Source organism: Netta rufina (genome assembly GCF_964035555.1).
Source record: "Netta rufina genome assembly, chromosome: Z".
NCBI lineage: Eukaryota > Metazoa > Chordata > Aves > Anseriformes > Anatidae > Netta > Netta rufina.
In genome coordinates this window covers 57,721,733-57,746,362 of record NC_140126.1, presented here as the reverse complement: position 1 = coordinate 57,746,362, position 24,630 = coordinate 57,721,733, and the positions used below count along the sequence as shown (strand labels likewise).

General features: G+C 43.2%; 1 protein-coding gene across 2 annotated transcripts; it reads left to right on the top strand.

Moving 5' to 3' along the window:
* Window positions 1-368: 368 nt before the first annotated feature.
* Window positions 369-24,374, top strand: REEP5 (receptor accessory protein 5). Of its 2 annotated transcripts, none has more exons than XM_084305481.1 (5): window positions 369-604; window positions 931-1,024; window positions 14,966-15,104; window positions 20,514-20,682; window positions 21,724-24,374. In XM_084305481.1, the coding sequence occupies exons 1-5, from the start codon at window positions 487-489 to the stop codon at window positions 21,771-21,773; spliced, it is 570 nt and encodes a 189-aa protein (XP_084161607.1). In that variant the 5' UTR covers window positions 369-486; the 3' UTR covers window positions 21,774-24,374. The 2 variants fall into 2 exon arrangements, with proteins under 2 accessions (XP_084161607.1, XP_084161608.1); XM_084305482.1 differs by lacking the exon at window positions 369-604 and adding an exon at window positions 738-831.
* Window positions 24,375-24,630: the final 256 nt, after the last annotated feature.

The following is a 24,630-nucleotide window of genomic DNA, read 5'->3' as shown; positions in this document are numbered from 1 at the left end:
CACTCGCAACGCACACCACAGCTTTTAACCTTTTGGCCAGATTTCCTCACACCACTTTCCGTGACCGGTACCAGCCACGCAGGGCAACCGCGGTGCGGGCCCTGGTGCTCCCAGGAGTTATTATTATTATTTTTTATTTCGCAGGGGATTCACAGCACCGCTGTAACTAGCGTTAAGCACCGAGCACCCCGCCTCGGGGCCGGCAGCGGGGTCTGGGGGCACCCCCGGCCTCCATTTTGCGACCCGGGGGGCCCCGAGGGGGGGGGGGGCGGTGTAAGATGGCGCCCCGCCTCCCCGCGGGGGGGGCAGGGAGGGGAGGTGGCGTGGCGCCCGTGCTGGTGGCGGTGCCTCCTCCTCCTCCTCCTCCTCCTCCTCCTACGCCTCCTGGCCCCGTCGCGGCCGCGTGCGGGCGGTGCCAGACGGCGAGCCGGCCACACGCCCGCGGCTGTGTCGGGCTGAGGAGCGGGCGCCCCCGGCACCGCCACCATGACGGCGGCCATGCGGCAGCGCTTCGACCGCTTCCTGCACGAGAAGAACTGCATGACCGCCGCCCTCGAGCGCATCGAGAGCAAGACCGGCGTCGACCGCAGCTACATCGCCATCGGTGAGCTCGGGCACCGCGTTTAGGGGGAGAGAGGGGCATGGGGGGACCGGCCGGCAGCGGGAGGGGGGCGGCTTGGCAGCGGCTGCAGCCGCGCCCTGCCCCGCTCCTCCGCCTCTTCCCCCGGGCCGCCCCCTCGGGCAGCCGGCGGGGCAGCGGCTGGCCCCTCGGCAGCGCCATGCACCCCTTCTCCGTCTACCCCTTCTCCGTGTACCCCTTCAGCGCCGCCGGTGAGCCCCCGCCCGGCTCGGGCTGCCCCCTCTGCCCGTGTCGTTGCCTCCTCCTAATTCCCTCTCCGCTTTTTTCCCCCCCCTCTGTTCTCCCCGCAGCTCTCCTCGGGGCGGTGGCCGTGTACCTGGTGATCGGCTACGGCGCCTCGCTGCTCTGCAACATCATCGGCTTCGGATACCCCGCATACGTCTCGTGAGTGCTGTAGGGCGCAAGGGGTGCGCGGGGATGGCTGTCCCCGTTACCCCGGGGAGGGACCTGGTGGCAGGGTGCCAGCCCCGGCGGTCCTCGAGGACCGTGCCCCAAAACCTGGCTGCTCGCTGTCTGCCCGGCAGGTGCCGTGTCATGGGCTGGCAGGTGCTGAGCAGCTTGAAAGCGATGCCCACAGTGTGGTACGTGTCCTCCTCGGCTTCTCACACTGCTGCTTTTAGCCCAGAGGGCTCCCAGGTGCGGTGCCAGCACGTGTTTAATGCAAAGCCCCCTGCACGGAGGCAGGCGCATTAAGGAGCGATGCTCGCCACAGGACAGCCTGGCGGAGGAGGAGGGGGAGAGGAAGGCTTTGGGGCTCCTCTTGAGAGTTAAAGTCTTAAAAAATATTTTGTCTTTCAGAGGACAGTTTAGGAAAGCCCCCGTGGGTGTTCTGTTTATAAAAGTAGCTGGTATCCTTTTATTGGCAGTATACTGTCAAATTACTAGAACAAAATGGCCTTCCCACTAGGTAAGACGTCAGTAGGTTGCAAAACACTTTTTGGGGTTTACTAAATAAAACCTTCTGTGTAGCATACAGTGTTCATAAAATGGAAGTCCTTCCCAGCTTTAATGTTACGTTGCTGAAATGCAGCGCTTGGCTCTTATATAACCACTTACATACAGTCAGCGGCTTTTAAAAATGTGTTATCTGGCAGTTAGCTTCTGGGCAATTAAAAATATGTTGCTTTGCTTGCCCTTTCTCTTCTTTCCCGAGTGGGGGAAATCAACTCAGTTTTAGACTCATACAAGATTAAAAACGACTTTTGAAATGCCTTATGGTTACGATGCTTGAAGCTAAGCAGTGCTTTTCTAAATAGTGTTACTGGTGTGCACTAATTTAGGAGATAATAGGTCAAGAACAACTTGGGGGAAACTTAGGGTTTGTTTTATATAAGGCAATTTATAATTGAATTTTTTAAATTAAAATCTGAAAGTAGAAATGTTTAAATACTGTAGAACCTTTAAATAGTTGAATAGGAAATACATTTATGTACTATTTTCTGCCTGAGTTAGGCCGCTATTAAATTTTTATAATTTATGATTGTGAAAGGCTACTTAAAGTTTTACGCTTGTTTGAGATCAGATTTTAAATCTGCCCATATTCAATTGGGATGAATAAACAGACTGTAGAGCTCTTAAAGTTGTGGAGGCAAGACAGTAGCAAATCAAATACAAATAGTATGGGTTTTCTTTCTTCTCATGTTTGTCTCTTTTTTTGTCCAAATCTGGAAAAATTACTTTATCTTTTTGTAGAGTGTCTACCCTTCTGTGTGCAGGTAGTTTTAAGTGTACCCTGGCTTGAAAATTTACCTCATCGATATTAATACTGTGAATTTTTTTGGTCTGTTTTTGTAATGGGTGCATTGGCCATTGTTCTTGATTACAAGTCTTAACTAACATATGCAAACAAATGAAAAAAAGCATGAATATCACGCACATTTATACAGTGCCAATTCTGGCTTTTCTGAATCATGCTGATTTAATGCTTTCCCTTTGTATATCTTTTTAATGTGGAAACATTTTTTTTAGGGTAAAACTATAATCTCAGGTGATAATCTCATTTATATAGCATGCATGCCAGGGGCATACACTTTTTAGTGGCATCCTGCAGAGAGGTGTTAGCCTGTGAAGTACAATGCTGACACATTGGCTGCCCTTATCTCCCTTCCCAAGTGCGGAGATGATGCTTTGCATTTTCTGACGAACAGTGTTCTGCCCACAGAGCCAGCAGCCCAGCACGAGTGCAGAGGAGATGTGGGAGGGAATATGCTAGCATGCATTTTCATGGTCCTGTTCCATTTCCCCTTTTTTGGGGAAAGTGTGTGAACTCAGGATGGGCATAGTAGCCCTTGCTAGTCTGTACGTGGTTATGGGATCAGCCTGGGAGCAACAGGCCAGGATATGTGTGCTTTCTCCTGAGATGGCTTTCAGTCTGCTGCCATGCATGGGCTGCCTAACCAAACCTAAAGCCTGTTTGGTTTTACCTGGAAGACATCACCTGTCTTCCACTGCATGGGTTTCTTTTTGTCCTGGCACTACCATGCCACGCTCTGTATTTACCTTAGGGTAGATACCCTAATGTAGGGCTAAGCCATGGGAAGATACAGCTGAGTTAACAGAGTGATTCCAGTTTTCTTTCCACAGCTTTGATCCTGTACTGTAGTTAGGGTGCTGCTGAGTCTTGTTCCCTCTGCTTGTGGTCCTAAAACACAAGGAGCTCCAGCCAGTGTGGTGTCTTTATTCCTCACTTCTCTTTAGTCTGTTCCTCTTTGAAAAGACAGCTGGAGAGCCCACTATATGAAGTGTCAGTACAAGTGAGAGTTGCTTCCTAGCATTGGGTAGAAAACAGTTTCTAGCTTTTTTCATTGGTTGAAAACACCTTCAAATGTGCTATGGTGGGTTAACCCTGGCTGGTCACCAGGTGGGTACAACTACACTGCTCTCTCACCCACCTTCCTCTGAAAGACAGGAAAAAATACAATGGAAACACTCAAGGGTTGAGCTGAGGGCAAGGAGATCATGATAGTAATTAGTGTAATTGGTGAGTAGACAAAACAAGCTTGACTTGAGGAAGATTAATTTATTGGTTATCACTAACAAAGTAGGATAGTGAGAAATAAAAAAAAATAAAACACCTTCCCTCAACACCACTTTCTGTGCAGGTTCAACTTCACTCCTGACTCTGCTACCTCATCCTGCACCCCTGAGCAGCACAGGGAATGGGTGTTGTGGTCATCCACAGTGCTTTGTGCTGCTCCTTCCTCATGCTCTGCCCCTGCTCCCCGTGGGGTCCCGCCTGAGGGGGCTGCCCACAGGCAGCAGCTCCTCAAGCACTGCTCCCACATGGCTCCGTCCCATGGGGTCCGTCCATCCATCCATCCCCCAGGAGCAAACTGCTCCAGCACGGGTCCCCCACGGGTGGGCGGCAGCTCCCCCCAGACCCCCTGCTCCTGCGTGGGCTCCTCTCCACGGGCTGCAGCTCCGGCCCGGGGCCTGCTCCTGCGGGGGCTCTCCATGGGCCGCAGCCTCCTCCAGGCCACATCCACCTGCTCCACTGGGGGCTCCTCCACCCATGGGGGGGCTGCAGCGTGGAGATCTGCTCCATGTGGGACCCATGGGCTGCAGGGGGGACAGCCTGCTCCACCAGGGGCCTCTCCCTGCACAGCCCGCAGGGGAACTGCTGCTGCCTGCCTGCAGCACCTCCTGCCCTCCTGCTGCACTCACCTGGGGGGCTGCAGGGCTGCCTCCCACTCCTCACTTGCTCTTCCTAGCTGCTTTTGAGCAGCAGTATTTTGTCCCTTCCTTAAATCTGATCTCCCAGAGGCCCATGCAGTGTCACTCCCTGGCTCAGCTCTGGCCAGCAGCAGGTCCCTTTTGGACACAGACGCCTCCCCTGCAGCCCCCATGCTACCAAAACCTTGCCACGTAAACTGTACAGCTGTTAAAGCTGTGCCTCCTGGAAGAGGTCAGGGAACACAGCCATCAACAGAACATGTAACAGAGGGAATTAATTTGATGTACACACAAGCATGTCAGCAATGGGTCCACATGTGAATCAGCTCAGAAGAGTACTGAAGGAGAAAAAAGAGACTGCCTTTCCCCAGTTAACTTACTGTCTTTGGTTGTGATGTAGGTCAGTGTGTCGTTTTTGTGATGTGATTGTCTGAATAGTTTAAGATGAGAAATAACTTAAGTAACCAGTAGAAAGACTGGTGGTAGCATTAAGTGGTGGGATGTGTGTGTTCTGCAAGACAGATTACCTCCTGCTCTTACAGTTGCTTAAAACAGCCAACAGGCTACTACTGATGAGAGACTTGCTAGGCATGTTCCAGTTATCCTCTGTTAGGATTTTAGTTTTGGATTACCTTGGTCACAGTAGTTACTGATCATCTCTTTGCTTGCCTGAAAGAAAGTGTATCTGGAAAAAAAAAACCAAAACAGTCCAGAGATGCTCCACTCGGGAGTTCAGTCTGCTCACAGGCAAAGCCTTGGCAGTTTCACAGCTGCCCACCATGCCTTGTGTAGTTCTGTAGTTTATTTTCTTTCCTTAGTACCATTCTCTTTGCCCTGTGGCCGTGTGTGCTGTGCAGCAGATGTGAATCTTGCTGGTGTGGTACCTGAGGGCTGCAGCCACCAGTGAGACCGGGCTGGTGGGGTGTGCTGCCAGCACTGGCCAAAGCACAAGGTGGTTTCAGGTAGGCACAGCTGCTTCCCTTCTCCTTCCCCCCCTTTAATGTTCACCTTTGGCTTGGCTTTGTGCAAGTCTGTGCTGTGTTTGTGCACAGAGGAGCCATGCACAATCATCTGTCACACACAATCTTCTTGGCTCTTCTTTGAGCAACCTGGTGTGGTGGGAGGTGTCCTGCTAATGTCAGGGGGGTTGGAACTTGTTTGTTCTTGAAGGTCCCTTCCAGCCCAAACCATGCCATGGCTCCATGATTCCCCACATCCGCGTCTTCTATGCCATGTCATCACCCACAGGGCTCTTAACGTAGGCAAAAATAAGCAGTAGTTTTCCAAGGAGAGCTTATCTGGCTATCGCCCAGAACATCAGACAATCTGGGTTACAGTTAGTCATAAAACCCTGGCGTTTTTCCCTCAAATCCTGTGCGGTGATCTGTGATTAAAAAGAGTAATTGTTTTTAAGTTGAAATCTACTACTCATTTGCAGGCTGTTGTTTGCAGTAGGCCAGCATTTGAACATTCTCCGCAGGTGATACCAAAAACCTCTTACGCGTCAAGTGAGCTTTAGCTGCACAAGGCGATACTCAGACTAGGAGATGGAAGGAGTGAGTCCTGCAAGTACTTCAGTAATGTTGCCAATGTCTCGCTGCTTTTCTAAACTTTCCAGATCTAGCCTGTTCAAACATAGCTCCACCCATAGCCCACGGTGGTTAGCTGCCTCAGAAAAATTAGAGAGTGCAAGCAGGAAGGGAGCCCCTTATGACTCAGAAACGCGTGCAAAGGATTTACTGAAATTTCAGAAGTGCTGTCATGTTTGGTTTAAACGTGGCTGATGAAAATAGCTCCGGGCAGTAAAATGTCTGAACTTATTACGGGTATCTTCAGGGGAGAAGAGCAATATAGTACAATCATCCCTCCTCCCGCTCTGGCTAATTTTGTGCTGTTACTTCAGTTTATCTGTTTTTACTATTTAAGTGCTTATTATGGCATTTTAGAAACAGGAAACAATCTATTCTGATTACAAAGAGGTGTAAACATGCAATTCAAGTCTTGTAAGTATCATCGTGAACCTGAGCCTGTCTCCTGGTTTCTTTGCATGTTCCACGTCACTGAAATAGGAATGGTGCTTTTTTTGGTCAAAGATGGTTAAAAAATGTGAAATCATGTGTTTCCTGAGAGCTAGGACAGTAAATTTGCTTTCTCATAACAAATTTTGAGAGGAATGCTTACTTTTTACTTCATGGAAAATTCTGCATGGTATATTTACATTCACAAGCAATGCTGTGCTGTTGTTTTATAAAACTGTTCTGAGAGAGCTGATGTATCTCATGAGATCTGCAATGTTCAGAGTAAAGTTAAGCAGAAAGTTTCCAAATCTGTCTATGCTTATACTGTCCACTTTCTCAGATGACACTCTTGCCATGGAATTTCAAACTTTAAAAGCTATATATATTTTTTGCATATGTTTTGCATAAATCAGTTCATCTGAAACATGTTTGTTTTTTTTGTCTTACAGATTTTAGAGTGCTGTGTTTAAAACAAAAGCTGTGCATCTGTTAAGTAGGGAAATGGCGTGCTTTTGTTTCTAGAGACAGCAAGTTGTTTGATGCAAGAGTGACTCTTAACATTACAACGAATGTAGATACATTAGAATTTATCTCCCACATTTTAAATTTAGGTTAAAAAGCTAAAGACCTTTGTTCTACAGGTGGGTCTGCAATCCAGATTAAACTCCTTGGAAGGCTACTGGTTTATAACTGTTACAGACACTGTTTTAAGGAAATGCTGATGTGTTCATTCGTAAATGAAGGCATTTTACCATTTTCTTAGTCTAGAAATACACTATTGCATGCACTGTTCTCCCTTAACTGCAGTAATCTCTAGCAACTTTGCTGGTGTTAAGGATAGTGTTGTTAGTGGGATAGTTAGGATTACACCACTGGTGTTTGCTGAAATACTTTCCTAAACTATGCTTTCTCCTGCTGAGTCACAGTGCTTCTGAAATTCAATGTGTAACATTGCTGATCCTAAGCGTCGAAGAAGGTGGAGTCAAAAAGATTAAAAAAATGTGGATTATTTTTGGTTGCTGTTCTTGTTTGCCCTGTGTTGTTGCAGTCACATGTTCTAGTTATGCTGTAAAAGGCTTTCACCACAGCTGTGAGACTGCTGGAGGAGAGTTCATCACACCATGCCATCCTGAAAGGACAGCAGCCTACTTGCCACTGGGTACACAGTGAGCAAAATATGCAATTTTTGGACGAGGTTAATGAAGCTGTCTTCAGCTCCTAGGAAGAGAAATGCAGTCTCGCATGTGAGGATCTGTGATCATTAGTTAAAACTCAAAAATTTTGAAAAAGAAATGGCAAAATGTTATACACAGTTTAGTAGCTGGCACTGTACTCAGAAAGGAATTGAGGATTTGCAGAGACCTGAACCCAGAAGCAATTCCTCTAAGTCTGAAACTCAAATCCCTTTCCTACTCCCTGATGAATCAATTTTTTAAATTACTCTCAGTAATTAAAACCATAGGATCTATGTAACTTGCTTTCTAATTTAAAAAGTACTTGCACAGTGATCCCCTTAAAACAGCAAGATTTTTCCATCCAAGACTGTAATTGCTTTAAACATCAAGTCTGAAAATGTTGCACCATTTTGTGCTTAATTGCACATTTATGTAATTTAAGGGCACCCTGTAATTCATGCCAATTTTGCCAATATCATGGTAAACAGAACTGAAAGGCAGTCTTAGAGCTGTAACAAAATTATGCTTAAAATACAGCCTCCACAGTGCACTTCATGTTGACAAGGAAATGTAATTTTTATTCTTTCTATATTGTTGTAAGCATATAGCAGAGGACGACGACTTCTCAGGGTAACAACAACTCTTTGATCTCTGTGCCTATACCCTAAAAAGTAGCAGCTCTGGAGAGACAATCAAAGAATATGAAACATGTTTTTCCTTAAACAAAATTGCCTGTCACAAGTACAGAGGGTTCCAGCAGCGTTGCAGATTGCCAGCGAGTGGTATCTTCTGCTGGGGATGCAGCATGTCTGCATTTTGCAGGTAGGATTTGGCTTTTTTGTAAGCTCCATGGCCATGCAGTTTTTGTCTTCCTTGTCATAACCTTGAGGAAAGACAACTTGGAAGACTCCTGTAATAAAAAGTGTAATAAATGACTAAGTCCCAAATAGGATTACAATCAAAGTTTACAATTTATTAAGCGAATAGAGGTAAGCAAACAGCGCTGGGTGCGCCGGGAGGCTCTGCTCCACCAAGATGCACTCAAGTTATATCAGGCGGCTGTTTTTTGTGCTCCTAGGCTCCTGCATATTCATTATTATGCTAATACATATTCATTACAACTTCTAGAAAAGGCAGGGTTATTATAATTAGTTCCCTGAATCTGAACCCTCCTGCTGGTGCATGCGTATCAGTCTCTAGTGGTCCCTCTGGGGGTCTCCCATGCTGAAGGCTCGTAGTCTTCCTCCCAGGCTTTTTTCCTTGTCTTTCGTCTTTGTCCATCTTGGCTGGATGTCAGAGACTTGTGCAGTGTCCCCTGCAAGCTTTGTCTTTTAGTCGTCCTTCAGCTTTCCCCTTCCCCTTAATCTCTTGGCCAGATATCAGAGACTTGCATAGTGTCCTGTGCAATCGTCATAATAGTTAGCAGTTATTCTGAAACCCCTTTGTTCTCTTATCCCCTGTGGACACGAATTGCTGGACCATTCCTTTGCAAGATACAAGGAATACATTATACATGTGTATACAAGAATACAAGATACATTAACCACTCTGTCTTCCTTAGACTTGTGGTTATACAAGGGTATGTAAGACAGAAAGTCTCATTTCATCATATCATGCAGCCCTAGCATTGTTCAATATGGACACGAATCAAATGAACACGTTTCACAAAGTGAAACTGGAGGTTACTGAAACAGGGCCTTTTAGGTTCAGGAGACACTGGTGTAGTTGCTCACGCCAACAAGCACAGCCAGCAGTAAAGCTGGTAAAGCTTATTCTGAGGATTCACGTGCAGGCGAGCTCTGCTAAAGCCTGCAGCGACGTCCCTCACCTGCGTTAAGGCTGGCAGTGGAGCAAATCCTTCTGGTAGAGAGGGTAGATGGACATCTTCTAGGGGAGCAGAGCCGGGGATGCTGCTGGAGCCCCTCGCCTGGCCTGCAGGGCAGCAGGAGCAGCAGCGTGATGGTGTGACAGCCCGGACTGAGGCACTGATCCACGTTAATCCCAGCCAAAAAGAGCCTGCAGTGTGGGAGCGTGTGTGGGGAGCTGGCTTTAGCCCGACTCAGAAGTGGGGAACAGATCCATCACGGGGCCCTACAAATACCCGCTCCAGAGGAGAGCGGGACAGGAATAAACAGTGATGAAATGACAGAACCGCTGCCTTTTTTTTTTTTTTTTTTTTTTAGGAACCTAGCTTTGTGCTTATTTAACATAAGCTGTGGTACTCTCTTCACCTGTGACAACAAATACCCTTCCTATTCTTCACGAGTTTGTCTGCTGCCATCTTCTGAATATACAACATTAGGAGAGGGGCAGTGGTAGACCTGCACTTACACAACTGCTGCAGGGTATTTGGCAGGGATGTGTTTCCAGTATCTGCAAAAGCATTACGCTACTAGTATAGTCTGGAGGAAGAAGCATGGAAAGACAGAAGGCTTTTAGCTGATGGATGAAAATGGTAAAGCAAATACAAACACACAGGCACAGGCTTCACTGCAGTGATGCCAGAAGTTTCAGGGGTAGCCTGGCAAGGGGGGTCTGAAATGAGGATGGCAGGGAGGCACAGGGCTTAAGGAAGTCTGTGCTACAGCGGAGTGTTGATCCCACAGAGGTGTCTAGATAGCTAGAAGTAAATTGGTTATGAAGCTCAGCAAACTGCTGTAAGGAGCCGAGACAGCCTGGCAAGTATAAACTTTAGAAATATAGAGAATTTCTTTTTTTTTCTGAAGTTCAAAAAAAAAAAAAGGAAAAGTTAACCTTAGCAAGAGAGTCGTAGATGTGCCAGCCTACTCATTCAGTATAGCTCTGATTAGAAAACTGAGGGGAGGATGCACAGAATGGCTTATCTCCTCCATAACTACAGCAGGACTGGGTTTAGTGTAAGCAATGCAGTGTGTTTGTGAAATACCACGTGTTGAGGGATACGTGGTTTACTGTGCACTAAAGTTGTCTTAGACTGGAGTCTGCCTTTTGTCTTAAACTTGTAACTTTATTTGTACAAGAGTCATCAGGTACACCTTGTAAACTGCAGAGTTTTGAGTGACACTAGGTAATAAATTTTGGCATTTCAGCATTTCTTTCTCTTAATTTCTGGCTTCCACATTTACTAGCTGGACTCGGCTCAAAAAAGAAAAAAAAAATATATATATATATATCCTTATAAGATTATAATAGGCTTATTCTGTGAATACTGTATGTGTGAATTAACTCATCATTAACAATGATTTATTATGCCAGAGCTAATTCAGGGGTGAGTAACAACCTCTTCCTGGAAAAGAGCTGGTATTTTTTCAAGATGAGACAGATGCTTTAAGTGAAATAACTCAACTTGGCAAATTACTAATGTTAGGCTTAATCCAATTAATGCTAGACGTGGTCCAGTTGGACTGATTGTACGACAGAAGCAGTCAAAATTTGGGACCCGTGGTCCTGAGACTGCAGCTGCCCAGCCGCTGTGAACCCTGGGCTGCTGGAGAGCACGGCAGCCTCGGCTCTTCCCCGTTGGCATCAGCAGCTGGACGGGTTATCAGGGAACAGGGGTGGATAAAAAGGACGCTGTCAGTGCTCTCGCCATGTGTCTGCACAGGTTGCAGTGCTGGCTCAGGGCAGGTCATACGCAGTGCTGCAGAGATACCTGTGTTTAAAATAACTGGGCTGTGATGTTTACCAGCCAGGCTGCTGGAAGCTGTTCTCCGTGACTGCTGCTTCCTCCTGCACGTGTAACTTCTGTAAGTAGTTATTTGGGGCTATGATTAAAGTCCTCTGCAATTAGAGTATAAGCACCAAATAAATTCCTTTGTGAAGTGTGATTGCTCCACATAACTAACGTGAAATTTACTCATATTGTTATTAGACGAAAAAGATATCAAACTACCTTCTTTATTTTCTATTTATTTATTTGTAAATTTGAAAGCATGGGCTTTGGGTGCTTCCTCCTTCATTATGAGACCTTAATGATACATGCTGCTGAAACTGACTTGTTCCTGCAGTGTACAAATTGCAAGGAGGCTGTCCTAAAGCTGGCTGTACTGCCAGCATCGTGTGGTCTGTATCTTTCCACTTACTGATGGAGGTTGAATTTTGAGTATCACACTGAGTCGTGATTTAACATGAAGAAAAGCGAAATGTCCTTGCCATGAGGTAGCACCTATAATGTATCTCCTAAAGTTAGTTGTGCGGAACATTATAGCAGGATAATAGGTAATAAATTACTGAAGTGCAGTGCAATTAAGGTGAAATTCTCCTGCTGAACAGAGTTATAAATGGACAAAAATCAGCTCAGATACTGTAGATAACCTACTGCACTTGCATATTCTTGAGTAAGAGATATTTTTTGTGACTTACTTTTGAAATGGTGTGTAAGTAGCAGAGGATGTGGTTATCTGTTGTCCTTTTATTAGGCAGGCACGTGTTATTATTGTATGGACTAGCACTGGCACTCTCCACTGAGGGACGTATTTCCCATTACAAAGCAGAGTGCTCATCACATATTCACCTTTCCTCGACTCCAGTTACACTGGTCAGTCACTGACAGCTCTGTTGTTCCCATTCTTCCCTTTCTTCCCTCCTACTAAATGGCATTAGGCTGGCGTCCTCCTAACAGCTGCAATTTTTGTTCTTGCCTCTGAGCCGATGGTGCTGGCTGTCATCGTCTGTGGTGTGGTGTCAGCCCTGTGAGCTTGTCCCGTGATACCTGGGCCAGGCATCAGACCTGAGGGGAGTGTTGCTCTGCTGTTTTCTTCAGCGTGCAAGAAAGCACCGTGTGTGGGTTTAGTGTTGCATGTCAGCTGGTTAAACCACACCAGTGAATGACAGCTTGCAGTGCTGCTGCTCGTGACAGTCTGACCAAGAAAGTGTCCTGTTCAGATGCTCTTCTGTCACTGGTAAAAGGAATCCGTATTCCTTGGGTGTCTTCCCACCACCTTCCACCGGGAGGAAGACTGGGAAAGCTGTGGGGTGCCATGTGTAGCACGTAAGCTCCAGTGAAAGTAAGTTCTCAGGATCAAATGAGAGCCTGACTTGATTGTGGTCACGGCTCATTCTTTGTCATCAGCATTCATTATCATCAGAAGGCCTTAAGATACATTTCTTCCTTATACTAATTTAGTGTCATGTCCTTGAGAGGGGTGGTCATGTTTTGAAATGTCTCTCTGTGATGCTCTCAGGAGTAGTTTCTCATCATTCTAACAATTCCCATTTATTTCTTCAAGATCCTTCTTCAGGTTTTGAGGATTCGCAGCTTCACAGTTAAACTGAGACTTCCCAGATCAGCAGAGCTTCCTCTGAGGTGCTAGCAGGACTCACGAGTGACATCACCAATACTTTGGAGCAAAGGCTGCCATTGCTTGGGCTTTTTGGATGAGTGAATATGTTGTAGATATGAGCATATGCAAATGTTTCATAAGCATCCCTACAGAGCTGAAGTACTTTAGAAATAACAACTACCTGGCAGGTAGAGAAAAACGCGTGTCACCTTAACTTAGTGAGTCTGAAACTCCTGTTTGCCTGTTATTTGGGATCTTTTTTGGGTTCAGCTGGGGACAGTCAGTTTGCATTCTCTGATTTGACCAGGCAAGGTATCAGCTTAAGCAACTGCAGGAGCAGATGGTGAACGTCCAAGTGGAGCAGCACCCATTTCTAGAGGAGAGCAGATACGAAAGCGAGCCATATTGGCACAGCGATGTGTCCAATGCCCTTTGCCACTGAATTGGAGGCTCTACGTTTTTCAGTGAAAACTGATTTTTGTGATCATTAGGATGATTTTTAATAATGTTAACAAAAGTTGAACAGCCTCCCCCTAAATCTGTCGACGGCTTCAGACGATGAGTGGAAAGCAGCAAGGCTGTTAGCAGTTTCACTGCCAAGTGTTCCCTCGCAAATACCAAGCTAGCATGTTTTTTGTGGTAAGATAAGCCTCCCCCAGTATGCCAGCAGTGAAGAACTTGCCAGTGTAACTGGAAAAATTAATGCCCAGCAGGTTTTCCTTAACGACGAGAAGCTGCCATATGTTCCTTTCCCTCCCCCGTTTACCCCTTTGTTCAGCGCTGACTTCCCTGCTGGCAGATTTTGCTGTTTCTCTCCTTCAGAAGGCAGTTCCACGCCATGACAGCAGCCCGCACCAGGAGCTCTCTCCCTGACCTGCAGTGCGTTTTCTCAGTGGCCCCTCAGCCAGCGGTGCTGAAACTAGTGCAGATGATGCATACATTAAGTGTCAGATCCTCTTATTGCATCTGAAAGTAATTCAATCCAGGAGCTGCACCAAATCTCCCAGTGTGTGGTGGGTTTATCAGTGCTGCTGCTGAAATGTAAGGCATGTCGCATGGTTGGCTTTTTATTTTGACTTGCAGAGCTAGGAAGTGACACACTCTGAAGGGCTCGTCAATTCACAAACCAGGAAGTCTGCTCACGGATAGCCATCTCCTTGTGCCTTCTGTTTGGTAAACCTCCCGAAATCTCAACCTTCCTTACTGTCTAAAAGAAAATTTTACACCTTTGACTTACCCCACAGATCTTGCATCAGCAACAGTGTAGTTGATATTAAAGGAACAAATTGTAAGAGATTTAAAACCAAATATACAAACTTTAATCCAGTGGCATGAGCGGAGAGTACAAATGCTTTTTAATATTCTTAATCTTCATATTATCAGGCTTACGGTGGCTAGCATTTCCTTCTAAAACTTCTTATCGTGCTAATCTAGAACTGAGCAAGACCCAGTCTCCATTTCTCGTACTAAAGAAAACACGCGTGCATCTTTCTTGCAACCCCCTATTTTTAAAACTGTCTGAACTTGCATGCCCCCAGCAACTGGGGATTTAAAGCCAGTTAATTATTAAGCAGAAAGCCCAAGACTTCACTTGAGGTTTCTCCGCTGTTCGTAATGCCATAACCTACATCATGATATGCCAGTCCCGTAGGAGTGGATTTAAAGAGCGAAGCAGCTGGGGGTGCAGACACATCGTCCTCACTGCCTGCGTTTGGGGGAGGTTGCTTTATACGGCCTCTACTCGGCTGCTGTAGACCAAGTGCTCGCTAGCAGATAGAGCAAACCTTCCCGTCTGCCTTTTCAGAAAGGAATCCAGCTCACGTACACGATGAATAAAGGTATTTGATATTCACTTCCAAATCCTGGGCAGGGTTGCCTTGTTCTGGTCTCTTACAGATGCTGGTGTCATTGCTGGTGCTGGGTGGTGATGTTCATGTTTCTCTTGCAGTCACGGTGCTAGAAGGTGCTGCTTCTTTCTGAAGTCACATGTTTAGGACAAAGCTTTCCTATCCAGAAATCTTGGGCACGCTGTCCATGTGATGGATAACATTTAAATCTGTTCTGCAGATGATACAGAGAAATTAAATTATGAGAATTCACGCGTTGCAATAAACCTGAGATGTAAAAACTTCACCATTACAGGTGACACTAGTGCTACTGATTTACTTACCTCTCTTTTTTTTTTTTTTTCCCTTACAGGATCAAGGCCATTGAAAGTCCCAACAAAGATGATGACACACAGTGGCTGACTTACTGGGTCGTGTATGGTGTTTTCAGCATAGCAGAGTTCTTTTCCGATATCTTCCTGTCCTGGTTCCCTTTCTACTACATGCTAAAGGTATTTTACTACCCACCTCCCTCTCTTAAAATGAGACCTTTGATGTAACTGCTTTAACGTCTTCAAGAATGAAGAGATGTCAACAGACTCCTCTGGAATCGTGCCTGGGTCACACCTTATTTTTAGATGCTGGTTACACTAATCTTGCTCTGTGAAAGTGATCTGGTTACAGCTGATGTTTTCAAAAGGCAAGTGGGAAACTTGTGGTGGGTAACAGGGAAAGATCTGCTATTTTTTAGGAAAGAAGAGATTATGGAGATATTCAGTGGAAAGACAGTTGGCCTGCGGTGCAAATTTGGGCAAGATGAGAGCACTTGGTAAAATCTGCAGAGTGGCTTCATTTCTGCTTTAAGTGCTTTAGTAGAAGTGGAGAGTTAAATTGCAAAGGCATCAAAAGGAAGTACTATCTTCTGTGCTATTGGGAGCAAAGAAGGAAATTACAACGTAAGAAATAGATTCAATCATACAATCTTCGTTTTTCATAGAAGATACTTTCCACTTCCTTTCAGGAAAGTTTCAGAAGAGCTTGTTGCTAACGTGTATTTAGTAGTGAGGTTTGACTACCAACAATTATTTGCTTGATGTGTTCCAAGCTTCATTTGTCAAATACAGTATGACTGTACTGTCAATCAACTTCCAAATATTAAATTATTCTGTGAGGGAGTCAATTAACATGTATGCTTTTGGGTAGAAGCTTGCTGGACAGCGATTTCTTTAGCTTACAGAGTTATCACTTCTGTGTTCTCTTGCTTCTTTTTCCTACCTTTGTTAGCCTGGCTTAGCCTTTGCAAAGTACTTGAAAGGATTTGATTGTCAGCCATTGTGGTAGGGGCATTTACAGTTTTAATGGTAAGGTCTGATGTTGCCAAATAGTTTTTCCAGGAAACGCTGCATTTTAAAGACAGAACGAGCTTAGGTGGTTCAGTTACACGCATTACTTTTGCATTCTTCCTTTTGAATCTTCAGCTGACACCAATCATACAGTCATTTAGATGTTTAGTTCCCCAGCTCCCTCAAACACTCTGACACATTTGAACTGCTGCTTCAAACCTAAAAAAAAAAAACAAAAAACTAGGCTTGTCTCACAGAGTTAATTCTCTCTTCCCCCTTTTTTACCCCTGAGTCAAAAATTACAAGTTCTTTTACTATTTTAAGCCTAATGTTTTTGCTTGCTAAGTTTTAAAGAGTATGCTAATTTTGAAGTTTACTATGGTCTACACATACATGAAAGATTTACCGTTTTAATATATTAAGATCAAGCCAAATAGCAATGAAAATGCAAGTTCAGCTGACCTGAAAATAGGATCCAAAAAGATTGCTTATGGCACTGGGAGAATCTGTGCTCACACAGTTGTGTCACATCTCCATCTTCACCTTACAGTTGAGCAGCATTATAACTTTGCCTATTGTCTCCAGTTCTGAATTCATAGGGAGTATTCTCAGAGCTTCTTTTCTGGTAAAAACATGGCAATGATTTCTGCATGCCTGCATAGCACTCCTTCTGAAGAGTGTTCAATTGCAATTCAGGCTGACCTAGCAAATAAGAAACAAACAGATGGCTGTGATAATCCTGTATCAGAAATACCACATTTACATGTAGTGGTGGCAAAAACCGTAAGATACTTATCTCAGTTCAGCAGAAGCAAGCAGAAATGAAGGAAGCAATTACAATAAATGTACAGCTTTCTATGATAACTGCTAAAGGCACATGCAAGTCAAGTATTTACTGTCAGCAGTGGGTAGGAGAGAGATACTTTTGTGATACAAAGGCAGACGGAAGGTGTTGGCTAAGAATCAGAAAGCACTGCTAACTGGGTGGGAGGAGGGAAAATATTCAATGTGGGGAAAAGGAGGATTCTGGCAGCTTCTAATTTTCAGTCTACTGCAACTAAAACCTCTTGTAGTACTGTTTGTGATGTCTCTCTGTCTCTTACGATCTTATGAAACAGAAGCCCAAATAAGCCATACATACAGATTTCAAACTTGCTTTTGTTTTATAAATATGCCAAATTTGCATATTTATATTATTTTGATAGAGCTTGTAGTGTTCGCTCTGAACAGTCTTAGCTGCTTGTTATTCCTGTGTGCCTCAGCAGGCAGGGCTGAGACTCTGATCATAGTTCTTCCCATACTTTCCTAAGTCCAGGGCCTAACCTCAGTGACCCTGACGTTTCAAGCATACTAGGAGTTTTCATATGTGGGTGAAAGGCATGTTCAAGAATTCTTTTGATATGTGGTACAATACTTCCAGATACTTTTTGTTCTCTAGCAGAAAACTTTTGAGTTCTTTTGGTTCTGTGGTTGCTTTACCTTTTTTTTTTGTAATGCCTATTTTTTATTTATCAACTTCTTTACCTGAAACACAGGATATGTTTGCAACTCACAGTTTCATGTGTATGTGACCTGTTTTTTGATACTTCTGATAATTATTTAAAGATTTTTGTTGTTGTTGTTCTGATATTAAAATACTATGGCCACTGAAAGTAGTAGAGGTTGTCCTAAAAGTATTACGGGAAGGAAGGAGATTCCATGCTTTACTAACAATTCTCTGATGAAATAATAACATCCTCTTTCGGTCAGACACATCACATTGGCTGTATTATGAAAACTGCTTCGACGAAGCACTCAGTGAAATGAAATGGGAGGAGTTTTCATTGAGGCTGTGTTATTGGCTGTATTACGAGGCACTCAGTGGAATGAAGCAGGAGGAGTGTAGTAATGTGCCGCATGTGGCAGTCTGACTGTGCTTCAGGACAGAGATCCCATCCTCTCACCCTTGCACTCTGGGCAGTTATGAATCTCATTCCCTCCTATGGCTGGACTGGAGAGTCACAAATAATATAGCCATTTTTTTTTTTTTCCAATTAACGCTTTAACCACTCTATGCTTTGTATACCTTTTTTTACGAACCATTTTATGGTTATTTAATATGTTATGGGTATTTAATATTTTTTGTTACTTCAGCCTCATAAGAGACAAGGGAAAAGTAAACTAAGTTAGCAGTCTGACATTCTCGAGCTTTGAAAAGGCTGAGATTTGCAACTCTGGTATGTGCCCTCTTGGAAAGGTATAAAACCATTTTTCAATACTTTTCAATAGTCATTGGTGTTTGAGAATAAATCTAGAACTGTAAGATACTTTTTTCATCACTAGACTGGGGCAAAGCTGTAAAAATCAATATGACTAATTTTATTGCTAGGCAAGAAAACGGAAATTTCAGTGTCTTTTGTTTCAAAGGAAGCTGGACTTAGAGGTGTGGGATTTCCTAAAACAAAGGAGAACTAAGTAACATCTGTGTCTCCTGAGACAAGTAAAATAGCTGTTGTTAATTGGCCAGTTATTCCTTAAAGGAAATAGAATAACTCTCAGCTTTTACTGAAAGGTGCAATATAAGATGCTACCATTTATTCTTTGTTTTATTCTATTCCAAATAATAGAAGCTTTTGAAAATAAGAATTGCAGCACTTTCTGCCTTTATCTTTTAGTTCAAAGATAAAAGCTTAGAGCTTGCCTAAAAGGATGGTGAACTGCCTTGGCAGAAGTTTGCAGTTGTTATCCCCTGGAATCGGGGTTCCTTTTTGGAAAGAAATCCTCTTCCACACCAAATATGTCATCATTAGCTTTCTACAGGGCTGGGAGAAGGAAAATGTGCCTTAAAGGAAAAAGGAGTTGCAGTCTCTCCAGAAACAATAGGTTAAAGATGTTTATTTCAACTGATGCATTTTTTTTGGGTGTATATTGCACTGAAGACAGAGCCAAAAGAGCTGGAGAACAGAAGCTACCAGAAGTCATCCCTTATCCAAGAAGGGCAGAGGGAAGACACCCTGAAATATTTGGAAGGCTTGTCTGGAGATCACTATGTAGTTTTCATCATTCAAAGAGGATTCTATTTTTTTTTTCTTTTTGTTAAATCAGAGTCTTTCCTTTAAAGTAACACCTCATGACTTCAGTGACTTTGTAGTGGCCAAATTGTTATTTACAAGGCTCTTACGTAATACCAAAACAAATATTTGGGTGTGGTTTCGTCTTTGCATTTTTCCAGTGGGAAATCAAAAGCGTAAGTGGAAGGAGAGGAGACAGAAATGCCTAGGTAGGCACAGTGGTACTCTGAAAGGATGCTGTAATCGAACTGATTTATAGGAAATGCTTTTGTGCTGCGCAGTGTACTCATACCTCATAAATAAATAAGAAATGGCTTGTATTTTTCAAATGACTTTCAGAAGCCATAGTGCATGCATTGAAACCTCGGTGCACTGCCTCTTTGACTGCTGGAGATACTGCTGTGAAAACCAGAAAGCTTCTGAGATAAAAAATATTTAAATAAGTCCTATTTGCCAACATTATTGAAAAGCGGCATTATCACTTTAAATTAAATGCCCATTTTTGGCCAAAGCTGGGGTGGTTTTGTTTTGTCTTTCAAGAAAAGGTGGTCTTCTGTGAGAAGACGTTCTGTTTTTATTTTTTGGAGAGGCTTTTGACACTGAATAATATTGTTCTCCTTGTGTCTGGAAAGAGTTGTTCTATTGCTGAGAAAATTTGCTTTTTTTTTGTTGCAGTTTTATTGCTGAAATATCATTCCATATATACTCCCAGTGCTCAAGCAGATTCAGTAGTGGCACTTCCTGTCCTCTACATGTTTTCATCTTGCTCTGCATAGCCATCTTTCTAATGCATATGACAGTGGAACTGAGGCCAAATAAAGGTGCTTCAGTGGTGAAGATAGGTATTTGTAACATACGTAATAGCTGTCTTTACAGTCCCCCTTTTAAGATGCAGAAATATTACCCCACACACTGTGGAGGTGGTTTCTGTTTTCCAGAGAGCAAACTGTGGTGTAAAGGCTATACCTAAACTGTGCAATCCCATAGCATTACCCTATCTGTGTGCAATGTGTAGCTTGTTCGTGGCTTCTCATCAAGCCACTCTACCACTGGAATGCACACAGACCCTTTTTTCCCCTGCTGCGTGGCCAAGGTGAGGAAGCAGAGTGGGTAGGGATGTGTTTTAGCTGGATCAGAGGGACCAAGGGGCTAGACCCTGAGTCATGTCTGTGCCATTGTAGTTCAGATGTAGCCAGAGACTAATGTTTTGTCTGGTCAGCCTTTGTGTACTACTACCTTATAAAAAAGAAAAAATAGTGCAGTCTTGGTATACCTTTTACCAGATGAGCTTTACTGCTACAGCCTGCTGCCTTTATCCTATCAGTGTGCCAGAAGTTACTCCAATATCCAGATTTACTGTGCAAAACTGTAATGATACACGAACTTATTTGGCTGTGACCATACGAAACTGCAGGCCATTATGTACCTTTTTAAATACACTTCAGCCTGTGGCAAAGTTAGGAGGGTGCACTGTTCCTTGTCTGCTGCTCGTCTCTTCCACTGACACAGATGTCCTTGTTCCCTCTAGTGTGGCTTTCTGTTGTGGTGCATGGCTCCCAGCCCGTCTAATGGAGCGGAGTTTCTCTACCATCGAATCATCCGGCCTTTCTTCCTGAAGCACGAAGCTCAGCTGGACAATGTTGTTAAAGATCTGAAAGACAAGGCTGCAGAGACTGCAGATACCATTGCTAAAGAAGGTGAGGAAAAGACCACTCAGTGATCACACCGAGTAGGAAGAATTTACCTTTGCAGCCCTAGTATTAAAGGTAATATTAATCAGTTTGTGGGGGGGGGAAACAAGATTATTATGTAAATTTTAATGGAGAAGTTAAATCGGATGAAACTGTCAAGAAAAGAAGACTACAGTGAGTTTTACTTTCTGGGAATACAGTTATGCTAGAATAAGCACAAACTGTATGAACACAAGAAGCAGCTTGCATTTTTTTTCCAAATGTGGAAGTTCGTGTGTCTTCTCAACATACATATCCTATCAAAATTCTCTCTAGAGACAGGTCTGAACATCCTCACAAGGTATTTTCCATAAATCTAGTTATCGTTGCAGTGTGTTTCTGTATATCCTAAAATACCATCATCCCCAGTACCTGGCAGTATAGGACTGACACTTGTCTAGTAAAGCAAACCCTTCGACTCAAGCAAGCAGCAGTGTTTGGAGTGGAGGTTTTCTGTCTATAAGATCTTGTAATTTTAATTCCTTTGGAAATCAAAGGATTCTGAGACAACTCTTAAAGAAATTTCTTAGATTCGTATTTGATTGAATAACATCCTAATTTTATCACAGCCTGGAGTTACTTAATGCGTGCTTTTATTGCCTTCCATTCGAATCTGGGCCTGTATACTCCAGAATGTCCAGTGATAATTTCATGAATGAGAAAAGGGAATCTATTAATTAGCTGAAGTAAAACTTTACTTAAATATCATTTGAGAGGAAAATTATAAGATACCTCAAATCACCTTAAATCTGTTCTTCCCCAAATAATATATGCAGTCTGATTTCTTTTTACCAACTTAAGAAGTGTTCTTATGAGTATTTAAATGATCTGCCTTTCTCAACTACTCTTGGGAATTTTGCTGCATGACCCTTTCTGAATCATTATTGTTGAACAGGTATCTTAAATAATGTTCTTCATCTGTTCTTATTCTGTCACTTACTACTTACAGCGAATAAGCTACTTAAGTCTGTAGGCCACTGTTAAGTTTTAACTTTTATTTTTCTACAGCCAAGAAAGCAACAGTGAACTTACTGGGTGAAGAGAAGAAGAGTACTTAAACTTTAACTGGATAAAGCTTCCCTACCACTTCCTTTACGAAGCTTGATGTTACTGGGAACTGTGGTATAACTTTAATAATGTTGCCTTGGAAACATTTTGATATATTAAAGGAATGTGTTATAAGTTCGCTTACTACTTTGCTGTTGTCTGTATAGAGATTGAGCATTTTTATTTAAAAGCAATGCAGTGGGCAGCATCTGAAGCTTAATGAAAACATTTTCTTCATCTTCATGCAGAAAAAATCTTTCAGTAATCACCTTCTGCGGTAACATAAAAAAAAGGTATATCTCCCAGCAGCTCTTGCACTTTAGTTGTCTCTTCGTGCATGTAATTACCCTTAATGCTGGCTTTGGTGTGTCTGGTAATATGATGTTATTGTATAAGGACAATATTATTCTGAACAGATTTTCTTGAATATACAGGGGATAATTGAGAGAGATGGCAGAGCTGATGTATTCCTCACTAGTGAAGTAGTGAATGATGAAATCACCTGTTCTAGAGGCACCTGATGATAGAGATTATTCACTGCTGCATGTTTTGTTGTGTTTGGTACAATGTGCATATTCTTAAATGGATAGACACTAAATATGAGAAAGAGTAACTTCATTCGAGTGATGAGACCTATATTAGTGTGAGGTAATTTAACAGAAATGATGCGTTAAGTTGCACAAGATGACTGCAGTACAACTCTCTTGCCTTCTCTTTCTAAATAAAGTTGTCATCTAAAATTGTAAATAGAGTGCCTTCTTAAGCTCACACTCAAAAACACAAACCACCTTTTCATTAGGAACAATAACATTACAAACACTTCTTCCTAAAGTCCTGATGATGTATTATTTACTGCATTAGGTATCAGTCCACGGAACTACATCATTAATGGGGTGGACGGCCAGTGCCACAAGCTTTTTCTGCACATAAACATCTCCAATCTGTTCTGACTGTCCAAGAACAGCTTTGCATGAGCACTGAAAATTCCTGAATAGAAGTTATTTAGTCTATTAAATAAAGAAGTCTACTTTAGTCTACTTGATATATTTCTGACCAATGGGTAAGAATGCAACCCAAACAAAGAGAATGAGCGCTTTTTCATAGTTGATGGAAAATATTTTTATAGATCTGAAGCTGCATTTGCTTTCACACTACAGTATTTTCAACAAATTCAGCATGAATTACTGAAATCTCTGTTTTCATCGTCATGCTGACACGTCTTCAAAGCCCACAGTAGTGTTCTGACAGTTTTAAACTCAGAAAACACACAGAACGTGGAAGGTAAGATTGAACTTTTGATGTGATAAGAAGTGATTTCTGGTCCTCAACTTAAATTCTAGAGTAAAACAGACTTTTGAAGATTTGGGGCTTTCTGGAACAAGTTGGTATAGAAACATGTACTCTAAATTCTCAGGCACAAGAACTGTAAAAGAGTGAAGCACACAGTTACTGGGCAGATCAAGTTTACATTTGAGAAATGCCTATTATAAGAAGAGATATAACAGTGTCTTAAGAGTATGCATTTTAAACTTCAAGCTGCAAAACAGACCTTAGAGCAGTCAAATAACATGAATAGGGATGCATGAGGTCCTATGCATTATTTTCCATAGGACAGCATAGAGCTTGTTATTTTAAGAAAAAAAATAAAGTATCATGCACTGTCATTCAGTGACAACATTTTATTATGCGGGGATATGCAGAAAAAAATACACGGTAAAGCAAACTTCTTGTGAGCAAGTAGGAAGTTTGACGTGACCCACACATTTAATGCTTTATTTTCTCATTTTCCTCTGTCTTTAACCTGCTGAACTTTTCTATAAGCCATACTGAATGCTAATGCTGTGTTTCAAACACTGTCAGCTGTGTGCATACCAGTCACGTTGCCAGTGCTATTTAGTCTCACCTCTAGAAATAGTCTTACAGACACCTAAAAATTTGATTTAGGTACAAATTGCTAGGTAAACTACTCCCCTAAAAGCTGTCGATAAATCTTAGACGTTCCAAAACTAACCAGAGCTGTGCTACATTCACCATGCTCAAACTAGTCAACAGTTCTTCCATTGTTACCAGTGGAGATAAAATGCTTTTAGCTTAAGTTTTAAAATGGTCCTTACATCTCTTAGAACTTAGTGGTTAGTTAGGCTTTAAATCAACTTCTGTTACGTACAGCTCAGTATTTCCTGGTCCAGCAGCCACGCTCGGTGATCCTTTGTGATTTCTGCTTGAGGTAGACCTACTGTCTGATGGGAAGCTGTGAGCAGAACTGGGTCTCGTTTACCTTGCTGCAAGTGGAAGTGACCATCTAGGACATCCACGGACTTCTAGAGAGACTTAATTCTGAGAGCTAAACACACCGTGTCCTCACGGAAACAATTAATTTCTAAAAGATTTAGGCAGTTCTGTGAAGACTTCAGTTAAAGGTAAACAGTGTTTCTGCAGCAAGTTGTCCTTTCCTGCAGGTAACTCCATGGGGCTGGCCCCGCACACCGTGCTCTTCTCAAAGTCCTCTTCACAACATCTATATGCGAATGTTACTATACACATCTACTCAATGTCTGTGCTAAACCTGTAATGTGCTGTATAAAAACAAATAAAAGGAGATTCTTACAGGACTGGCATGATGCTTCCATGTTGCTTAAGAGCCCTGCGCGTCAATGCAGAGAAAGCCATTTATTTAGATTAAGAACGCAGATCTTCACAGGGTATAGACTTCTTAAACAAACGTCATTACTGCAGAACAAATAGAAGCCTCCCTAAAAGCCTGAAGGAAGTACTTTTGCCTTTTGACTAGCTCTCAAGGGTCCAACCAAGCTGTTTCACAGCATCAGGCCTGAACAGAACAGTTTGGAGTACGGGGCTGCTCTCAGC

What these genes read in the sequence shown, in the direction of transcription:
- REEP5 (XM_084305481.1), top strand. Translation starts at nt 487, where the DNA reads ATGACGGCGGCCATGCGGCAGCGCTTCGACCGCTTCCTGCACGAGAAG. An exon ending in CCGCAGCTACATCGCCATCG is followed by an intron (nt 605 to 930) that starts GTGAGCTCGGGC and finishes TTCTCCCCGCAG; the next exon opens with CTCTCCTCGGGGCGGTGGCC. An exon ending in GGATACCCCGCATACGTCTC is followed by an intron (nt 1,025 to 14,965) that starts GTGAGTGCTGTA and finishes TTTCCCTTACAG; the next exon opens with GATCAAGGCCATTGAAAGTC.